We start from the raw sequence: 15,610 nt of genomic DNA on the forward strand, positions 1-15,610 counted from the left end.
CATCACAAAGATGGTGGTCTCTAGGGGCACTATATTTTATGTACTTTTGAAACAGACAATCTGAGTTTAACCTGCTGCTTTTGACAACATTTCTCTGTGATCTTAAAGCCAAGAAATTTTTTCAGCTCTAAATATAATTCTAAATATTGTTTAACATTCTAGAGAAGTTAGTACTCTGTAGAGTTAGCAGTGTGTGCCTTATGTGGGCATTGGTAGTCTGCCATTTTAGATTAAACCCACCTCCTCCACCAATTCCCCCAACTCAGTCACTTGTCTCCTGCCCATTTTGTGATCTCCTCTTAGGAACCCTCGTAAGTGCCTTTCAGTGTATGGGATGAGGATGACCTGTAGTGACAGCTAAGCTCCAACCTGCAGTGGAGCCTCCCATGCTTGGTTTGTGTTTCTGGCAATTATGTAACAGAAGACACTAATAGCCAAAAACATGCTAAAAGAAATTTATTTCTTAACATTTTATACTGGCTTTGGCCTAAAAATATATTGAAAATAGATTTTCTTTGAGAAAAACATCTAAAACTTTTTTTTACATTGGACAAGTACATTATTTTTACTACATTGTAAGTTCCAACTATAATAATATTCATGGTTAAGTTTTAAAAATGCCATTTCAATAGGAATTTACAAAAACTACCTCAGCAAGAGGGTTAAATTCTAGGCTAGGGTTAAATTCCCATTTTGCCAACACTGGTGAAGAAGCTGACAGTGTGTTGAAGAGCAGTCTCAAGCGGTAGTGTTGGAAGTCGACATAGCACCTTACAGGACACCTCCACCCTGAGACGCTGTGCAGAGGCTGTAGGTGCCTCATACTACATCACCGAAAGCTAAGTATTTACATTCTAAATACATGGTAAGCTCTATTACAGTGCTATATATTCTCCTCTAGGAAAAAGTAGGTTGAATTTCCCTGCAGTGTTCTGAAAGGAAAAAGGTCTTTTCTTTAAAAATATACACAGCATCTAGCCTGCTGTTTATTTCCCTGCATTTTTAAATTCCAACAAAGCATTACTTTGAAAAAGGCCCTTTAGCCCAAATTCAGTGTCCCCATTTTGATCTCGCTGTAGAAGAACTCTTTGTTCATCCATTCTTTTTGCCTGAGAGCGTAAAATGAGACTAAAAAAGTCTTCATCTGGTACTGTTGGACCCTTTGTGGCAGCAGGTGGTGGTGCACATCTTTGATCGTCTAATCTGGAGCCCTAAAAATTTGAGAGAGATTAACATGGCATATAGAATCAAAATAAGGTATCGTGTAGAAATATAGACAGTTTCATGGGTATATTAATCAATGCAATTATAGTTGGTTATAAGAAATGTTACAATATGCATCAACAATATAATTTACCAAATCTTTATAAATATTCTGTATACAAAACCCTTCTAGCACTGTGTTTTACGAGCTGTGGACAGGGCTGGGAAGATGGCTCAGTGGTAGAGTGCTTGTTTTGCATACTGGAGGCCCTGGGTTCGATTCCTCAGCACCACATAAGCAGAAAAAGCTGGAAGTGGTGCTGTGGCTTAAGTCGTAGAGCACTTGCCTTGAGCTGAAGAGCTGAGGTACAGCGCCCAGGCCAAAAGTTCAGGACCCATGACTGACCAAAAAAAAAGCCGTAGTGGTACACTCCTGTCCATAATCCCAGTACTTGGGAGGCTAAAGTTAGTTACGTTCACTAATATTTTCAGTACTGGGGTTTAAACTCAGGCCTCACATTTCATAGACTGGTACAACACTGCTAAGCTATATCTCCAGCCCTGGGGGAGGGTGTATGTGTGTGTGAGGGTGTGTGTGTGTGTGTGTGTGTGTATGTCTTGGAGCTGGAGCTCAGTGACTGGGCATGGGTGTGTGTCTGTGTCTTGGAGCTGGAGCTCAGTGACTGGCCACTGTCTCTGAGTTTTCAGCTTAAGGCTAACAGCTCCACTTTTGGCTTTTTTTTTCTTTTTTGGGAGGTGGTAACTGGAGAATCTCAGACTTTCCAGGCTGGCTTTGAACTGTGATCCTAATATCTCAGCCTTCTGAGCAGTCAGTATTATAGGCGTTGAGTGACTGGTGCCTGGCTTCTAGCCTCTTTTTTTATTGCTTGTTTTCAGGATAGCTCTGCTGTACCCACTGTAGGTTTCCTGTTGTTGCTGGCTCACAGCTCAGAACCACCTTCTTGGGGATGGAGTCTTATAGGTTTTTCTGGTCAGGCTGCCCCAGCACCCAGAGCCTTCCCATCTCAGCCTCCCATATAGGATGGAATGATGTCAGATATGCACCACTGTGCACAGGTATGGGTTGAGAAGAGGTCTCACCATGATCTCAGCCTCCCAAGAAACTAGTATTGCTGCCACGAACCACCCGTGCCTGGCTCTTCAGTGTGTGTGTGTCCACTGGGACCAGTGATGCATTTTTACTTGCACTCATTTTATTCATTACTTGCAGTGTAGATTTTAAAGTCTATTATTGAGAGCTCAATGCCATTTTGTCTTCAATTACTGGTTTCTCATTCTCTTGGCAAGATACCTAATTTATTTATTTTGTGGGGCATGTCAGCCCTGGATTTAAACTGAGGGCCTTGCAAAGGATAGGCAAACACCATCCTACCTGAGCCATAAATAAGCCTTTTTTGCTCTAGTTATTTCCAAGACAGGTTCTCATGTTTCTGCTTGGGACAGGCCTTGGAACATAATCCTCCTGTCTTCAACATAGCTGGGATTACAGGTATGTGCCACCAGACCTAGCTTGTTTTCTGACTTTTCCCTGAGTTAGTATCGAAGTGTGATTCTCTTAGGTTCAAGTAGCTGGGTATTCAGGCACAAGCCATTTTGCCCTGCCCATGTTACCAATCTTGGTTAAATGTATTCCTATGCTTCTTTAAGCAGCTGGTTTTGAGTACAAAATATATGCAACTGCACTGATAAATCTCACTTCCAATAACTATTAACTTAAGGCAGGTCCTCAGCACAGTAATCTTCCATTTTTCCCTTGGCAATTAAGTTTCACTTTTTCAGTCAATTGTTTTCTATTTTCTTTCTCTTCAAGCTTTACAATGCTCCAGTGCCAATGACCCTACTACTGTTTTCACTCTGGCTGAGAAGCTACTTGCTTCTGGCTCAAATCAGTACGCAATTATTTTCCCTTTCACCTACTCCCAAACTAACTCTCCAGCTGTGGCGCTGCCTCTGCTCTTCCTTGACCTGTATACATACACACTATATTTTCACCCAAAGGGAAGAAAACCTCATCTTTCCCCTTGGTCATTTCTGCAGCTTAATGATCCATTTCTTTGCTTTTTTTTTTTTTTCTAGTGCTGGTCCTGGGCTTGAAGTCAGGACTGTGTGGTCTTGCTTGGCTTTTTTGCCAAAGGCTTGTGTTCTGCTACTTGAACCACATCTCCACTACCGTCCTATCAGATTTGTCTGCTCATGTTGGCTTCAAACTGTGATCCACAGATCTCAGCTTTCTAAGTAACAAGGATTACAGGTGTGAGCCACTGGCACCTTGCTGCTTTTCTGAAGTAAGAAAATCCTAACTGGGCACAGATGAAGGGAGTAGAGAAAGAGAAGAGAGCAATCATTTGATCCCCACATGCACTCAAATAGTATCTTTCAAAATTACTAATTTCCATGTTGCCAGATCCTGCAGTTTCATCATCTTACCTTTTGAACATTCTTTAATACTCTTCCTTGCTTAGCTTCAACCTTTCCATACATTGCTTTCCCGGCTCATCTTCCTCTGCTTAACTACTAGGTTTTGGCTTAGTTTAGACCTCTTATCTCTTCACCAGGTAATTTTTCTTTTTTTTCCACCACGTAAAATTTCTTAACAGGTCTTCAATTACCAGCCATAAGCTGATGCCTACCAATTTTACTTCTGGTTGTTTTTTTTGTCAGTCATGGGGTCCAAACTCTGGGCTTGGGCACTGTCTCTCAGCTCTTCAGCTCAAGGCTAGCGCTCTACCACTTGAGCCACAGCACCACTTCTGGCTTTTTCTGCATATGTGGTGCTGAGGAATCGAACCCAGGGCCTTATGCATGCAAGGCAAGCACTCTACCACTGAGCCAACCTTGCCACTGGCTGGGGTTTTTAAAAAAAAAAAAAAATTGTCTACACAGTGTCTCCATTTCACTATCTTATGAATGTCTCAAATTTAACATGATTAACAACAACAAAACCCAAACCTTGCCTTTTTTAGTATTCTCTCCATCACCACTCAAATCATTTAAACCCAAATCAGAAAAGAATCCATCTTTGAGTCTATCCCTCAATCTTCCATCCAGTTGAACAGATCTTGTCAAAAAGAACTGTAACTCCAAAATATACCCCAATCTACTTATCACGCTACCACCACCTTAGTCCCTTTTGCTTGTACCACACTAGCTTCACAACTCATTTCTGTACCCTCACTGCTCTACATTCTTTGTCAATATCCAGGATGATCTTGCAGAACTCTCCAGTTATCTCCCGTCTACAATCTGAACTCAGGGCTTCATTGTATCTATATGTTCTAGACCCTAATGACTTTTCCATTCTCATTTCATGAAATTTCCTTCTCCCTTATTCATTCCATTTCAGTCAAATTGGCCACCTTGACATCTCTCAAGCCTGCTAAGCCATATACAAGAGGGGACTTGCCATTTCTGCATAGAATGCTCTTTCCCACTATACTCCCACGGCTGAAAACTTCATTCAAGTCTATTCAGATGGCAGTCCAGAAAGGTCATCTCTAACTATCCTAAACAGATATTCCTCCTGCAAGCACTGCAACTCCGGCTTCTTCTTACCTTTCTTCATAGCCAATAAAGTTGCACCTGTCTTTCTGCTTAATACATGCTTGAAAATACCCACTTATTCACTTTTCTTCCACTAAAATGTAGCATCCTTTAAAAACCAAGAACATCCTCAATACTTATGACAGCATCTGGAACCTAACTGGTGTTCAAAGATTCTTTGGGTAACAGGCAAGTAATGTCTCCCTGAGTTCTTTGTAAATAAGAATTATAGGCCGGTGGCTCACACCTGTAATCTTAATTACTCAAGAGGGTGAGATCTGAGGATTGAGGTTTAAGCCAGTGTAGGCAGAAACATCTAAGACTCTTATCTACCCAACAAAAAGCTGGAAGTGGAGGTGTGATCAAGTGGTAGAGCTCCAGCCTGAGCCAAGCAAGAGGTTCAAGAGTTCAAGCCCCAGTATCAACCAACACAAGGAGAAAAAAAATAAAAAAAAAACCCAAAACAAAAAACAATGCTACTAAAGTTCTCGACTTATATACAGAATGGAAAGAATAAAAACATACTTGACACTTTATAAGGATGTCAAAAAAGTCTTCATCAGGCTCTTTGTTGTCATTAGTAACCAGGTGGTCCAGCACTGACTGATTGTTGCTTTTTGTCAGACGAAGCCCTGGCAAGTTACTGAAACTGGCCCTCTGATCGTCTAGACGGCGGCTCTGTGAGCTGGCGAGAAGATCCAAAAAGTCATCCGTGTTGGGAGACACCACAGAAACAGATGGCACTGTGAATAGGAATATAAAATCCCAAATGTTACAAACATGGTTACGCTTACCTGAATATATATACCAAACAACACCTGTCCTGCCCTCCTGTGGAACACTGGTTGAAAGGCTTTTACTAGATGTCTGTGGTTTTTATTAGCAGGGAGGGAAGAGTGAACTCCACAGAACTTCAAATGGTCCACATTCAGACTTTTCCATTTTATCCTTTATCTTAGACAAACCCAACATGAAACTAAGTACAGTACTAGACTTCAGAAGTGAACTGTTTTAATAACAGGTCAGTGAGACTACAGCAAGTGGAATGTTGTTTTGGAAACATTTAGCTAATCTTAAGGCTTAGAGTAGAAGCCATTTGTTAGTACTTAAAATTGGAAGGTATAAAATAGGTTACTTAAGTTTTCCTAAAAATTAAGCAGGACTTAGCTTTAGCCACAGGTTTCTCTACATTCTGTCTGGGCTTTCCTTTTTATTCTAGATCTATTTACATATCACATACAATTAACTCTCACACAAGGGCTCTAACTTGTGAGCCTCCTACTTCAGCCTCAAATGCTAGGCTTCCCATCATTGCCCTCATACCAGCTTTCATTTTCTTGCCCCACTCAAAAGAAAGATAGTATGAAAGAATTACTGGAAGACACAAAAGAAAAAAAAACCAGGATTTTAAGGGATCTGAAACAGACTGAACTGTACATTCAGGGATAATTACTGTATAAAATTAAATTCTCAGAAACAAACCGGGTATACTACTGGTTGTTCACACTTGTAATCCTAGCCATTCAGTACAATAAGATCTGAGGATCATGTTTCAAAGTGAGCTAGGGCAGGAAAGTCCATGAGACTTACCTCCAATTAACCAGCTAAAAGCCAGAAGTCAAACTATGGCTAAAGTGGTAGAAAGTCTTAAATGAAAAGCTCAGGAACAGGGCCCAGTACACATACACGTATGTACGTGTACACACACACACACACACACACACACACACACACACACGAATATTAAAGAGAACTATTAAGGGAGAAGCACTAGTGACTTACTTTTCAGCATTTTGGGGGTTGTGGAAGAAGCTGTGGTTGAAACTGGATGGCAGTTATTTTCCTGTAAGTAGCACCTCTGATCATCCATCCGATTGCTCTGAAATCTGCTTAACAGGTCAAAGAATCCTTCATCCCCAATAGTGTCTGCACTGATTTTCTAAAATAGTGAGAGAAAACCTAGTACACTTATTCTACCATTATCTTCAAGTCAGTAACATACAATGCACTCAAGAGAGAAAGGAGAAAGTTTAAACTGATGTTTGATTTTCAAAAAGCATACAAATGACAAGTTGGTAATGTTATTTCAACCTAGCCAACAAAATGCATTCTCCACTTCTGGTCTGTGGTTAATTGGAGATAACAGTCTCACAGACTTTTCTGCTTGTGCTGGCTTTGAACCATAATCCTCACATCTTGGCCTCCTGAGAAGCTAGGATTGATTACAGATGTGAGTCACTGGCACCCAGCCTTTTTTTTTTTCCTTTTTAAATCTTTCAGTAGTAGTACAAAGTGGTTTCAATTCAACCTGTCAGTTTATAAGCATTCTTTTATTTCTAAAGGCTAAACAAATGGGACTCAGTCTCAGGAGAACTACAGATGCTGAACTGTGCAAATAAGAGTCATGCATAATTTAATGATGGGGCTATTCTGAGAGATGCACAAATGCACCAATGGATCTTACCATGTGAGCATCAGACTTACCCAAACCTGAGTGATGCAGCCTACTACATATCAAAGCTCTGTGGATGTCATACACAAGCCATCACATATACAGGTCGCCATACAGCCAGTAGCTGCATTAGCCATGTACACTGTACTCAGATTCGATTTAGTTCTAAGGTTCTACCATAACAGAATTTAAGTAAACAAGTAAAGTTAAGTAAGCAAGTATATTTTCCTGATTTTCAACCGAATGTGTATTGCTTGGGATCAAAAACCCAGAGAATCATGTTAGTTCTAGGGAGCTCCTCTGTGGTCTTTTTTTTATTAAAGGTTTGAAGATACTGGGAAAAAGATAGATGCTTCACATGAGTGAAAGAAGGCTTATCTTGGAAAGCTATGAAACTGAAACAATGTATGCAGTTTAAGTAACTTTTTAAACATTTATCAAGTATTAGAGGCAAATGTATATAAATTGTGGAAGTAAGGAGAGTAACTACTCTGGGAAAATTTCACAGCATGTGAAATTGTTGTTTTCTCAGAAATAAGTATGCATTTGCAGGTGAGAGATGTTTTATCCTGTCCAATGGGCAATTCCAAGTATTTATAGTGTTCAGGGGACAGTGAACTGAAGGGTAGTGGGTAAATAAGACCTAAAACCACCACCAAAAAAGAAAAAAATCCATGAGCAAATATTTGTTTTGTCTTCTAAGGTAAATCAGCTTTACTAGGAAACACTGTGGTAAATGGTAGTATCTTTTGCAAACAATGGTGACGTTAAACACAATTTGTTGTCCAAAACAGTAAGACAACTTATAAATGAACAGAGCTGTGAAGAAGATAGAAAATACAGGGATGCCAGGCTCTGTAATCCTAGCTATTCAGGAAGCTGAGATCTGAGGATCATAATTCAAAGCTAGCCAGAGCAGGAAAGTCTGTGAGACTCTTATCTCCAATAAACTATTCAGAAAAAGCTGGAAGTGGCACTGTGACTCAAGTGGCAGCATGCTACAGCACAAAGAGGCTCAGGCACAGTACCCAGGCCCTGAGTTTGCACCAGGACTGGTAAGAAAAGGAAAGAAAATACAGAGAAATACGTCCGGACAATTTTGAACAGCAGAGATATAACTATGTGTCTAATTAAAATGATAAAACATTTGGTCTAAAAACTTTTCAATACTGAAAAACATAAACATACTCTTTGAGAATTCAGAATTCGATGGTCAACAGAATTACTGGAATCTTGGAGAACTTTAGTGGATGAACTGGTTTTGTACTTTTTCCCCTTCAGTCTGTTGACAAAGAGTAGCTTTGCAGAAGGTTTGGCAATAAGAGGTTTTTGTTTAGCAAGAATCTCGCTGTTCCAGTTCTGTACCTACAAAATTAAAAATAACCCAAATCTTTCTGGCTTCATAAAATATTAACCTGACATATTTACGCATTGCCTATTGGGATGTGAACAGAATTCTAGATCTCTTAATACATTTTTTTTCAGTGTATTTCACTATTTTCAAGAGCTTATATCTTAAAACCTATAGTGTGGATTTCTCATTGATACATTAAAATGGTGGCTTTTAATTTTTTTGTTAACCATGTTTTAATATTAGATTTCTAGCTTGTCCCTAAGCCACCTATTTTGAATTTATTTTTTTGCTTTCATATAAATCTTTATGTGTATTTTCCTGTTAGATTAAAATTGTAATACTTTCTAGTTTCCAGTGTTATCCCCCACCCCCAAATGGTGGTTTTTAAAGACCTCAGAATAAAAAACAATCGTCAGAACCCTTAAAATGTGTATGTGTGTATATATATATGCACATATATATGCATATATATATATATTCACTCATTTACTAGTAAACCTCAGTAGTAAAGTGCTTGCTTAGACTGTATGAGGCCCTGCGCTCAATTCTCATTACATAAAAATAAAACAGAAATAAAGACAAAAGAATCTATGCTGTTTTCACTAAATAATAAGTTCTCAATAGGCAGGTCCATGTACAGGTCCATATCTGACTTAAGCCAGGCATTGTGGCACAAACCTGTAACCCTGGCTTTTGGGGGTTCGGGGCAGCTGTGAATTCAAGGCCACTCTGGGCAACAAACAGCAAGGCCCTGTTCTAAATGACAACAAAATTTAAATATCAACCAAGAGTAGGTTTGGCTTTATATACGTGACAATCTATTGAGTTCAGAGGAAAAATGTACAGTATATCTAATAGTTCTGCAATATTTATGGGTTCAACAGTCTTAAGTGATTGGAGCCTGAAGGTCTTTGTGTTATGTTAATCACTGAACATTTTGGCAAGACATTTTTTAATACATAAAATTCATACACAAACCAGACTGAGATGGAAGCCATATGATCCTGTGCCGATCAAGTTGTAGAACATGTCTATCAAACCAGGGAAGTCCTGTCTGAGCTGTGCCGGGCACACATGCAGATGCACACTTAGAAAATGAACCAAACTTCTACTTCTTTCCTTTTTGTTTTCATATATAGGTCAAGAGTTGAAATTATTTGTTAGAGTAAATTATAGTCTATTGGTTGTAGAAAATGAAAATGACCCTTGATTTGAGAACATAAAAGTGCAGCTAAGGGCTAGGAAGGTGGCTCAGTAGTAGAGCGCGTGCCTTGCATGCATGAGGTTTGATTCCTTGGCACCACATAAGCAAAAATGAAAAAAGCCGCAAGTGGCATTGTGGCTCAAGTGGTAGAGTGCTAGCCTTGAGCTGAAGAGCTGAGGGACAGCGCCCAGGCCCAGAGTTCAGGCCCCACGACCAGACCCCCCCCCACCCCAAAAAAAAAGTGCAGCTAAGCCAGGTACCAGCCTGGCTATAATCCCAGCTACTCAGGAGACTGAGATCTGGAGATAGAGGTTCAAGGCCAGTTTAGGCAAAAAAGTTAACTCCATTTCCAAAATAACCAGTAGGGCTGGAGGATGGCTAAAGTGGTAGAATGTCAGCTTATTAAACAAATAAGCTTCAAGACCTCAGTTCAAACTCTGGTACCCACAAAAATAAATATATGTAAAACAATAATGTAAAATGAACTTAAATGGAAATAGAAGAAAGTAGCTTTGATTTGCTCTCGAATAAGTCCCTTTTGTTACCTACTTTCCCCCCCAAAAAAAGCAGTCTGGGAAGGATGCATTTTGAGTAAAAAGTACTTTTGTCAGCTTAAAAATGCTTCTTAAAAATACAGTTAGAGGAAGTGGTGCTGTGGCTCAAGTGGTAGAGCGCTTGCCTTGAGCTAATGAGCTCAGGCCCAGAGTTCAAGCCCCATGACCGACAAAAAACAAAACAAAAAAACAGAACTACTCTCTCCTAGATCATAAGCTTCATTTATCTTGTCAATATTACCAATGTCATTGGATTCCTTCTGTCTTTTTTGATTCTTCTATGTGATCTTTTGATTTTTTTTTAAAGCAGTACATTTACATGGTGAACTATTCAAACAGTTCAATCTAGTAAATAAAGTATAGCATAATCCGGATATCCACCCCTCTTTGCAAAAGTAAGTTTGTTGAGTAGTTTTCTGAAATGGCTTATGAATCTACAAAGAAAATCCACGTAGGCCTCTATGCACATCGACCTTTTCCTCACACTATACTTTTCCTGATTCTTCTTAAAGGCAAATGTTATAGTGGTAACCAAGTAGGAATAGGCTTAAATACTTCATTTGAATCAACAGTTACTAAAATCTTGTAATAGTTCATGAAATTTAAAACAAAAAGCCCACCTTTTCTGGGGTTAATTTCATAAGTTCCATATTTTCCATGCTGTGTCGCCGTCCCAGCTTGGGGCGTGCACCTTTGTAAAAAAAAAAAAAAATTCAGATAAACCAGGGAGCCTCTTAAGAGCATATCCAGCATCTCTATGTTACTCCATTCTGAAGTCTGATTCACAGCCCCTTATAAAAGAAGAAAATGTGTTCCAACATACTATTTTTTTGGAGACTAATTATTTTCCACACCAACTACATAAAAATACACATTCCCTCTAACATACTTTGATGTAAGGAAGTTACATTTGGATTGGAAACTAACTACAGGTTACTAACATTACCCCTTAATTTAGAAATGGCAGTTATAATAACTGGTTTTATACTATGTAGACCTCCCCCCACCCCCAAATTAGAGTGGTTAAGGGAAAAAAAGCTTAAAGCCTTCAATTTTATGAAAAGAAAAAAAATAAAATTCCTAGTACTATACCATTACTCCTTTCTAAATTATACTTTTCCATTTTAAGATATTATTATAGATGATGGGTTTATTGCTATTTAAGAAAAAAGTTGAATAAAAAAGCTTTTTCAAACACATTCAAAATAAAGTTATTATACATTAATTACAAAGAATTCCTAAAACTATTCAATCTTAAAAACTAAGTGGTATTTTAAAAGACACAGTGTAGAAAAGGGCACCACCAGTGGCTCACACCTGTAATCCTAGCTATTCAGAAGGCTAAGATCTGAGGATCGTGGGAGAAAAGCCAGCCTGGGCAGGAAAGTCTGTGAGAATTCAGCGGTAGAGTGCTTGCCTTGAACAAAAGAAGGTCAGGGACAGGACTGGCGCGCGCACACACACACACACACCCTGATATTTAACATTTAACTTAAAAATAAAACAATACAGGTCTCCCTTTTGTAATTGCTCTTATAAATTCACTCTTATTCCCTGCACTTCTATTTTTCAATGCTGACAATGGAACCTTGGCCTGGTACACACTACAGAGTTTCTACTGAGTTATAATTTCAGCCCTGATCCCTGTACTTTAATATATAAGCAAAACAGCATTATTTGCAATGCTTTAAAATAGGTGATGTCAAATTGTATTCTGCAACTTGCTTTCTCTGAGGAACTGTGTGTGTGAGATTCATCCAACTGGACCCTTGTAGCTTAATTCATTTGAGTCACTGTTTAAGTTATCCATTTTACCTGACATATTCAGATTGCTTCTAATTTTTATTTTTGCTATAGCAAAGAATGTCACAGTAATTCCTGGAAATTCCTTTTGGTGTACATGAATAAGGATTTTCTCCTAATTTTGATACCAGGTGTATACCACTGGGGAAGTACAGTTTATACAGATGGCATGTATTTAACTTTGCCAGAATGCTGCCAGACGCTGGTTCTTCAGAGGATACCAGTTCTGTCTTGCCCACACCACACACGTGTTTCCCATTACTCTACATCCTACCAATACATTTGCCCATCTTATGGATTTTTCCATAAACTACCTTCATTGTGGTCTATGTTATACATTCTGTTTGATAATCTCTTGACTATGGGAAAAAAGCATGATAATTTCAACGTAAATCTCGAGATTAAAGAAATTGAGAAGAAATGTAAAAGACCAGTTACTTACCATGTAAGCTGTTATCAACCTCAATATTTTCAGACATTATAGAATTATTTGTACTGTAGCTCAGGCCAAGAACCATCTGAAGATCGGAGAGATTCAGTCGAGCAGTTAGCTCACCACTCTTATCACCAACCTACAACCACAAGTATTTATATTTAGATTGTATTTAAGGGTAAAGATTAAGTGAAAATGCTGTTATCCCCGAACTGGAAGAAAATAGAGAAATGAAAATAAGTATATTAAAGTTATAAAACTATGAATGTATGAGATGGGTTATTTCCTTAACAAAGCTTATTTTTACTTATTTTATTTTATTTTTTTGTATGAGAGCAGTACTTAACTAGCAAGCGTGAGGCCCTGAGTTCAATCTCAAGCACCATAAAATACAAGTCTGGGTATTTTTGTTTTTTTTACCAGTCTTGGGGCTTGAACTCAGGGACTAGGTGCTGTCCCTGGACCTCTTTGTGTTCAAGGCTAGTGCTCTACCACTTGAACCACAGCACTACTTCTGGCTTTTTGTGTTTATGTGGTACTGAGGAATTAAACCCAGGGCTCCATACATGCTAGGCAAGCATTCTACCACTAAGCCACCTTCCCAGCCCTGGTTTTTTTTTTTTTTTTTTTTTTTTATACATTGTAATTTAACTTTACAGTTTTTCTGTTGATTTTTTTTTGCCTGGGTGAAAGTTGAAGCCACCCACTATTACAAAAGATTTTTAAAAGCAGAAAAAAAATAGTAGTTTCTAAAATATTACAATAGCCTAGATAGTTATATTCAATCAATTTTTTGGTTCTCTAAATATTAGACTGCTTTTATTCTCTGGGATATAAAATAAGCAATGTAGTTATCCTGACATATTCGTGTGATGAGTTTTGTGCACATGAACAAAATTTCCCTAAAATTTTTTTTCCTATACTATAAAAGTTAACATTTACTAAACTAACAAGACTGGACATTATATGCTAGGAACATACAACCTCTAATTACAGTAAAAATTTTCAAGGCACAGATTACTCTCATTTTATTTTATTTTATTTTATTTTTTTTATTTATTTATTTTTTTTGGGTCTGGTCATGGGACCTGAACTCTGGGCCTGGGCGCTGTCCCTCAGCTCTTCAGCTCAAGGCTAGCGCTCTACCACTTGAGCCACAGCGCCACTTCCGGCTTTTTTCTCTTTGCTTATGTGGTGCTGAGGAATCGAACCCAGGGCCTCTGGCATGCAAGGCATGCACTCTACCATTGAGCCACCTTCCCAGCCCCTACTCTCATTTTACACATGAGAAATGAGGCTCAAAAAATGTTTCCAAGGGCTGGAGATGTGGCTCAAGTGGGGGGGAGTGCTTGCCTAGCATGCTGGAAGCCATGAACACAATCCCCAATACTCCAAAAGGAAAAAAAAAAAAGGGAAAAAGGGAAAGGTTTTCAAGTTCAAATATCCAGCCAGCAAGTGGCTGAAGTGTAAGAGAAAGCAGTCTTAGTTCTGTGAAAGCCAGGCTACCTCTCTATACAGAGGCTGGCGGAGGCATACTTTCCATTCTCCCGTGCCTGGTCTTACCTTTCTGTCTGTGTACATGAAGGCAACACAAGCATACGTTTGGCTCTGTATTACAAAGCATTTCATGGATGCCAAGAGAATAATATATAATAAAACTTACTATTCAGTTATATTGAACAATCTGGAGAAATTACAGTATTCCTCTCCACTAGCCACTCTGGTAAATTACAATAGCACAGACAGTGAATTTTTCTGTTTCTTACCTCTCTCGAAATTTCCAAGTGCTTTTCAGCAAAGTGCATCGCTTGGTCATGATTTCCTAGAGCTGTGTATGCATTTCCTAAGCTCCAACATGCTCTTCCTTCACCAATTCTAAAACATAGTTCAAAACTAACATGCAGTTATCTGAAAAGAGGTCTGTGTGTAGCATAAAAACAATGTAGCAGTCATTAAATGTATAAACTATATTTTGGATTTATCTTTCAGATAAAGTGCTTATTACTAGTAGAAAGAGATATGAGAATACTAAATTCAGATCAAATGTATTCTTTTTTAATATGCAACACATGATAAAAACAGTAAAATCTTAGGGATAGGTCTATTTCAACTACCACATTATCTTTCTCCTAGCAGCTTCATAAAGTAACCACTTGGTATGTTTAAACCCAGGGAAAGAATGCCACTACTCTGAGGAGGCACACTTCATTCTGAACAAGTGCAGACTAAAAAGTTCTTTCAAAAGACTGAAAAATTCTCTTGTTCTCTAAAGCAAAAGTCAGAGACCAAAGGCCAGCAAGGATGTTGGGTTTTTTATATATATAAAACCAAAAACAGAACTGATTTTGTTAACACTTCAAAATCAAATTTCATACCTAAGACTTCTAGCTTTTCTTAAAGAAAACAAAACAAAAAGATCTGCATATAGCTGGCCACAATTAGCTGGAGCTAGGGAGCAGCCACCCTTGATGGGTACGGTCTAAAAGTCACCACAATTCCTACCCTGGACTAGGCAGGAGACCTTTGAGGAGGCAGCTGAGTTTGTGAACTAGTCACTGATCTTGGTTCAAACTCATCCTCTACCAATATGCAGACAATATTAGCAAAAAAGTCCTTAAAATGGAAGAAAAATAAAGGAAAAATTTTAGAGATTCACTACTGCATCTATATTTTACCTTAACTATATAGTAAAAGAATGTAGAACTTACCTATCTTTTAGCTCCTGAGCAATTGCTAAGTGCTTCAGATGATAATCAATGGCCTTCTCATAGTCCTGGAGTAAGGTATATGTGTTTCCAAGGCTGTAACAAGACTGTGCTTCCACAGCTCTGTCTTTAAGCTGTCGAGCCAATAGTAGTGTCTTTCTAGAAAAAGAAAATTAATTCTCATATAGTGATCAGTTTTAGTTTTAGCTATAACTTATGAATGTCTTTGGAGCCAATAACTTAACTGACCCTTTTCCATAATTTCTGCCAAACAATATAATTACTTCACATTACTTATCACTGAGAAAAGTTGTTATGTTAATGTGATAGATCTTATCAAA

The 15,610-nt window shown here is 38.5% G+C and overlaps 1 protein-coding gene across 2 annotated transcripts in view; it reads right to left on the minus strand.

Moving 5' to 3' along the window:
• Nucleotides 1–323: 323 nt before the first annotated feature.
• Nucleotides 324–15,610, minus strand: part of Gpsm2 (G protein signaling modulator 2) — a 38,069-nt gene continuing 22,782 nt past the window's right edge. Inside the window, exons 8-15 of one of the 2 annotated variants that reach the window (XM_042682907.1) lie at nt 15,273–15,428; nt 14,331–14,439; nt 12,574–12,703; nt 10,949–11,019; nt 8,405–8,581; nt 6,547–6,703; nt 5,290–5,507; nt 324–1,211 (exon numbers count right to left, since the gene is read on the minus strand). In XM_042682907.1, coding sequence (XP_042538841.1) covers nt 987–1,211; nt 5,290–5,507; nt 6,547–6,703; nt 8,405–8,581; nt 10,949–11,019; nt 12,574–12,703; nt 14,331–14,439; nt 15,273–15,428 — 1,243 coding nt within the window. In that variant the 3' untranslated portion in view covers nt 324–986. The remainder of the gene's footprint in view (nt 1,212–5,289; nt 5,508–6,546; nt 6,704–8,404; nt 8,582–10,948; nt 11,020–12,573; nt 12,704–14,330; nt 14,440–15,272; nt 15,429–15,610) is intronic. The other variant, XM_042682917.1, reaches the window with a different exon arrangement.

The sequence above is a fragment of the Dipodomys spectabilis genome, unplaced genomic scaffold (assembly GCF_019054845.1).
Source record: "Dipodomys spectabilis isolate Male_0828 unplaced genomic scaffold, ASM1905484v1 ptg000002l, whole genome shotgun sequence".
Taxonomy (NCBI): domain Eukaryota; kingdom Metazoa; phylum Chordata; class Mammalia; order Rodentia; family Heteromyidae; genus Dipodomys; species Dipodomys spectabilis.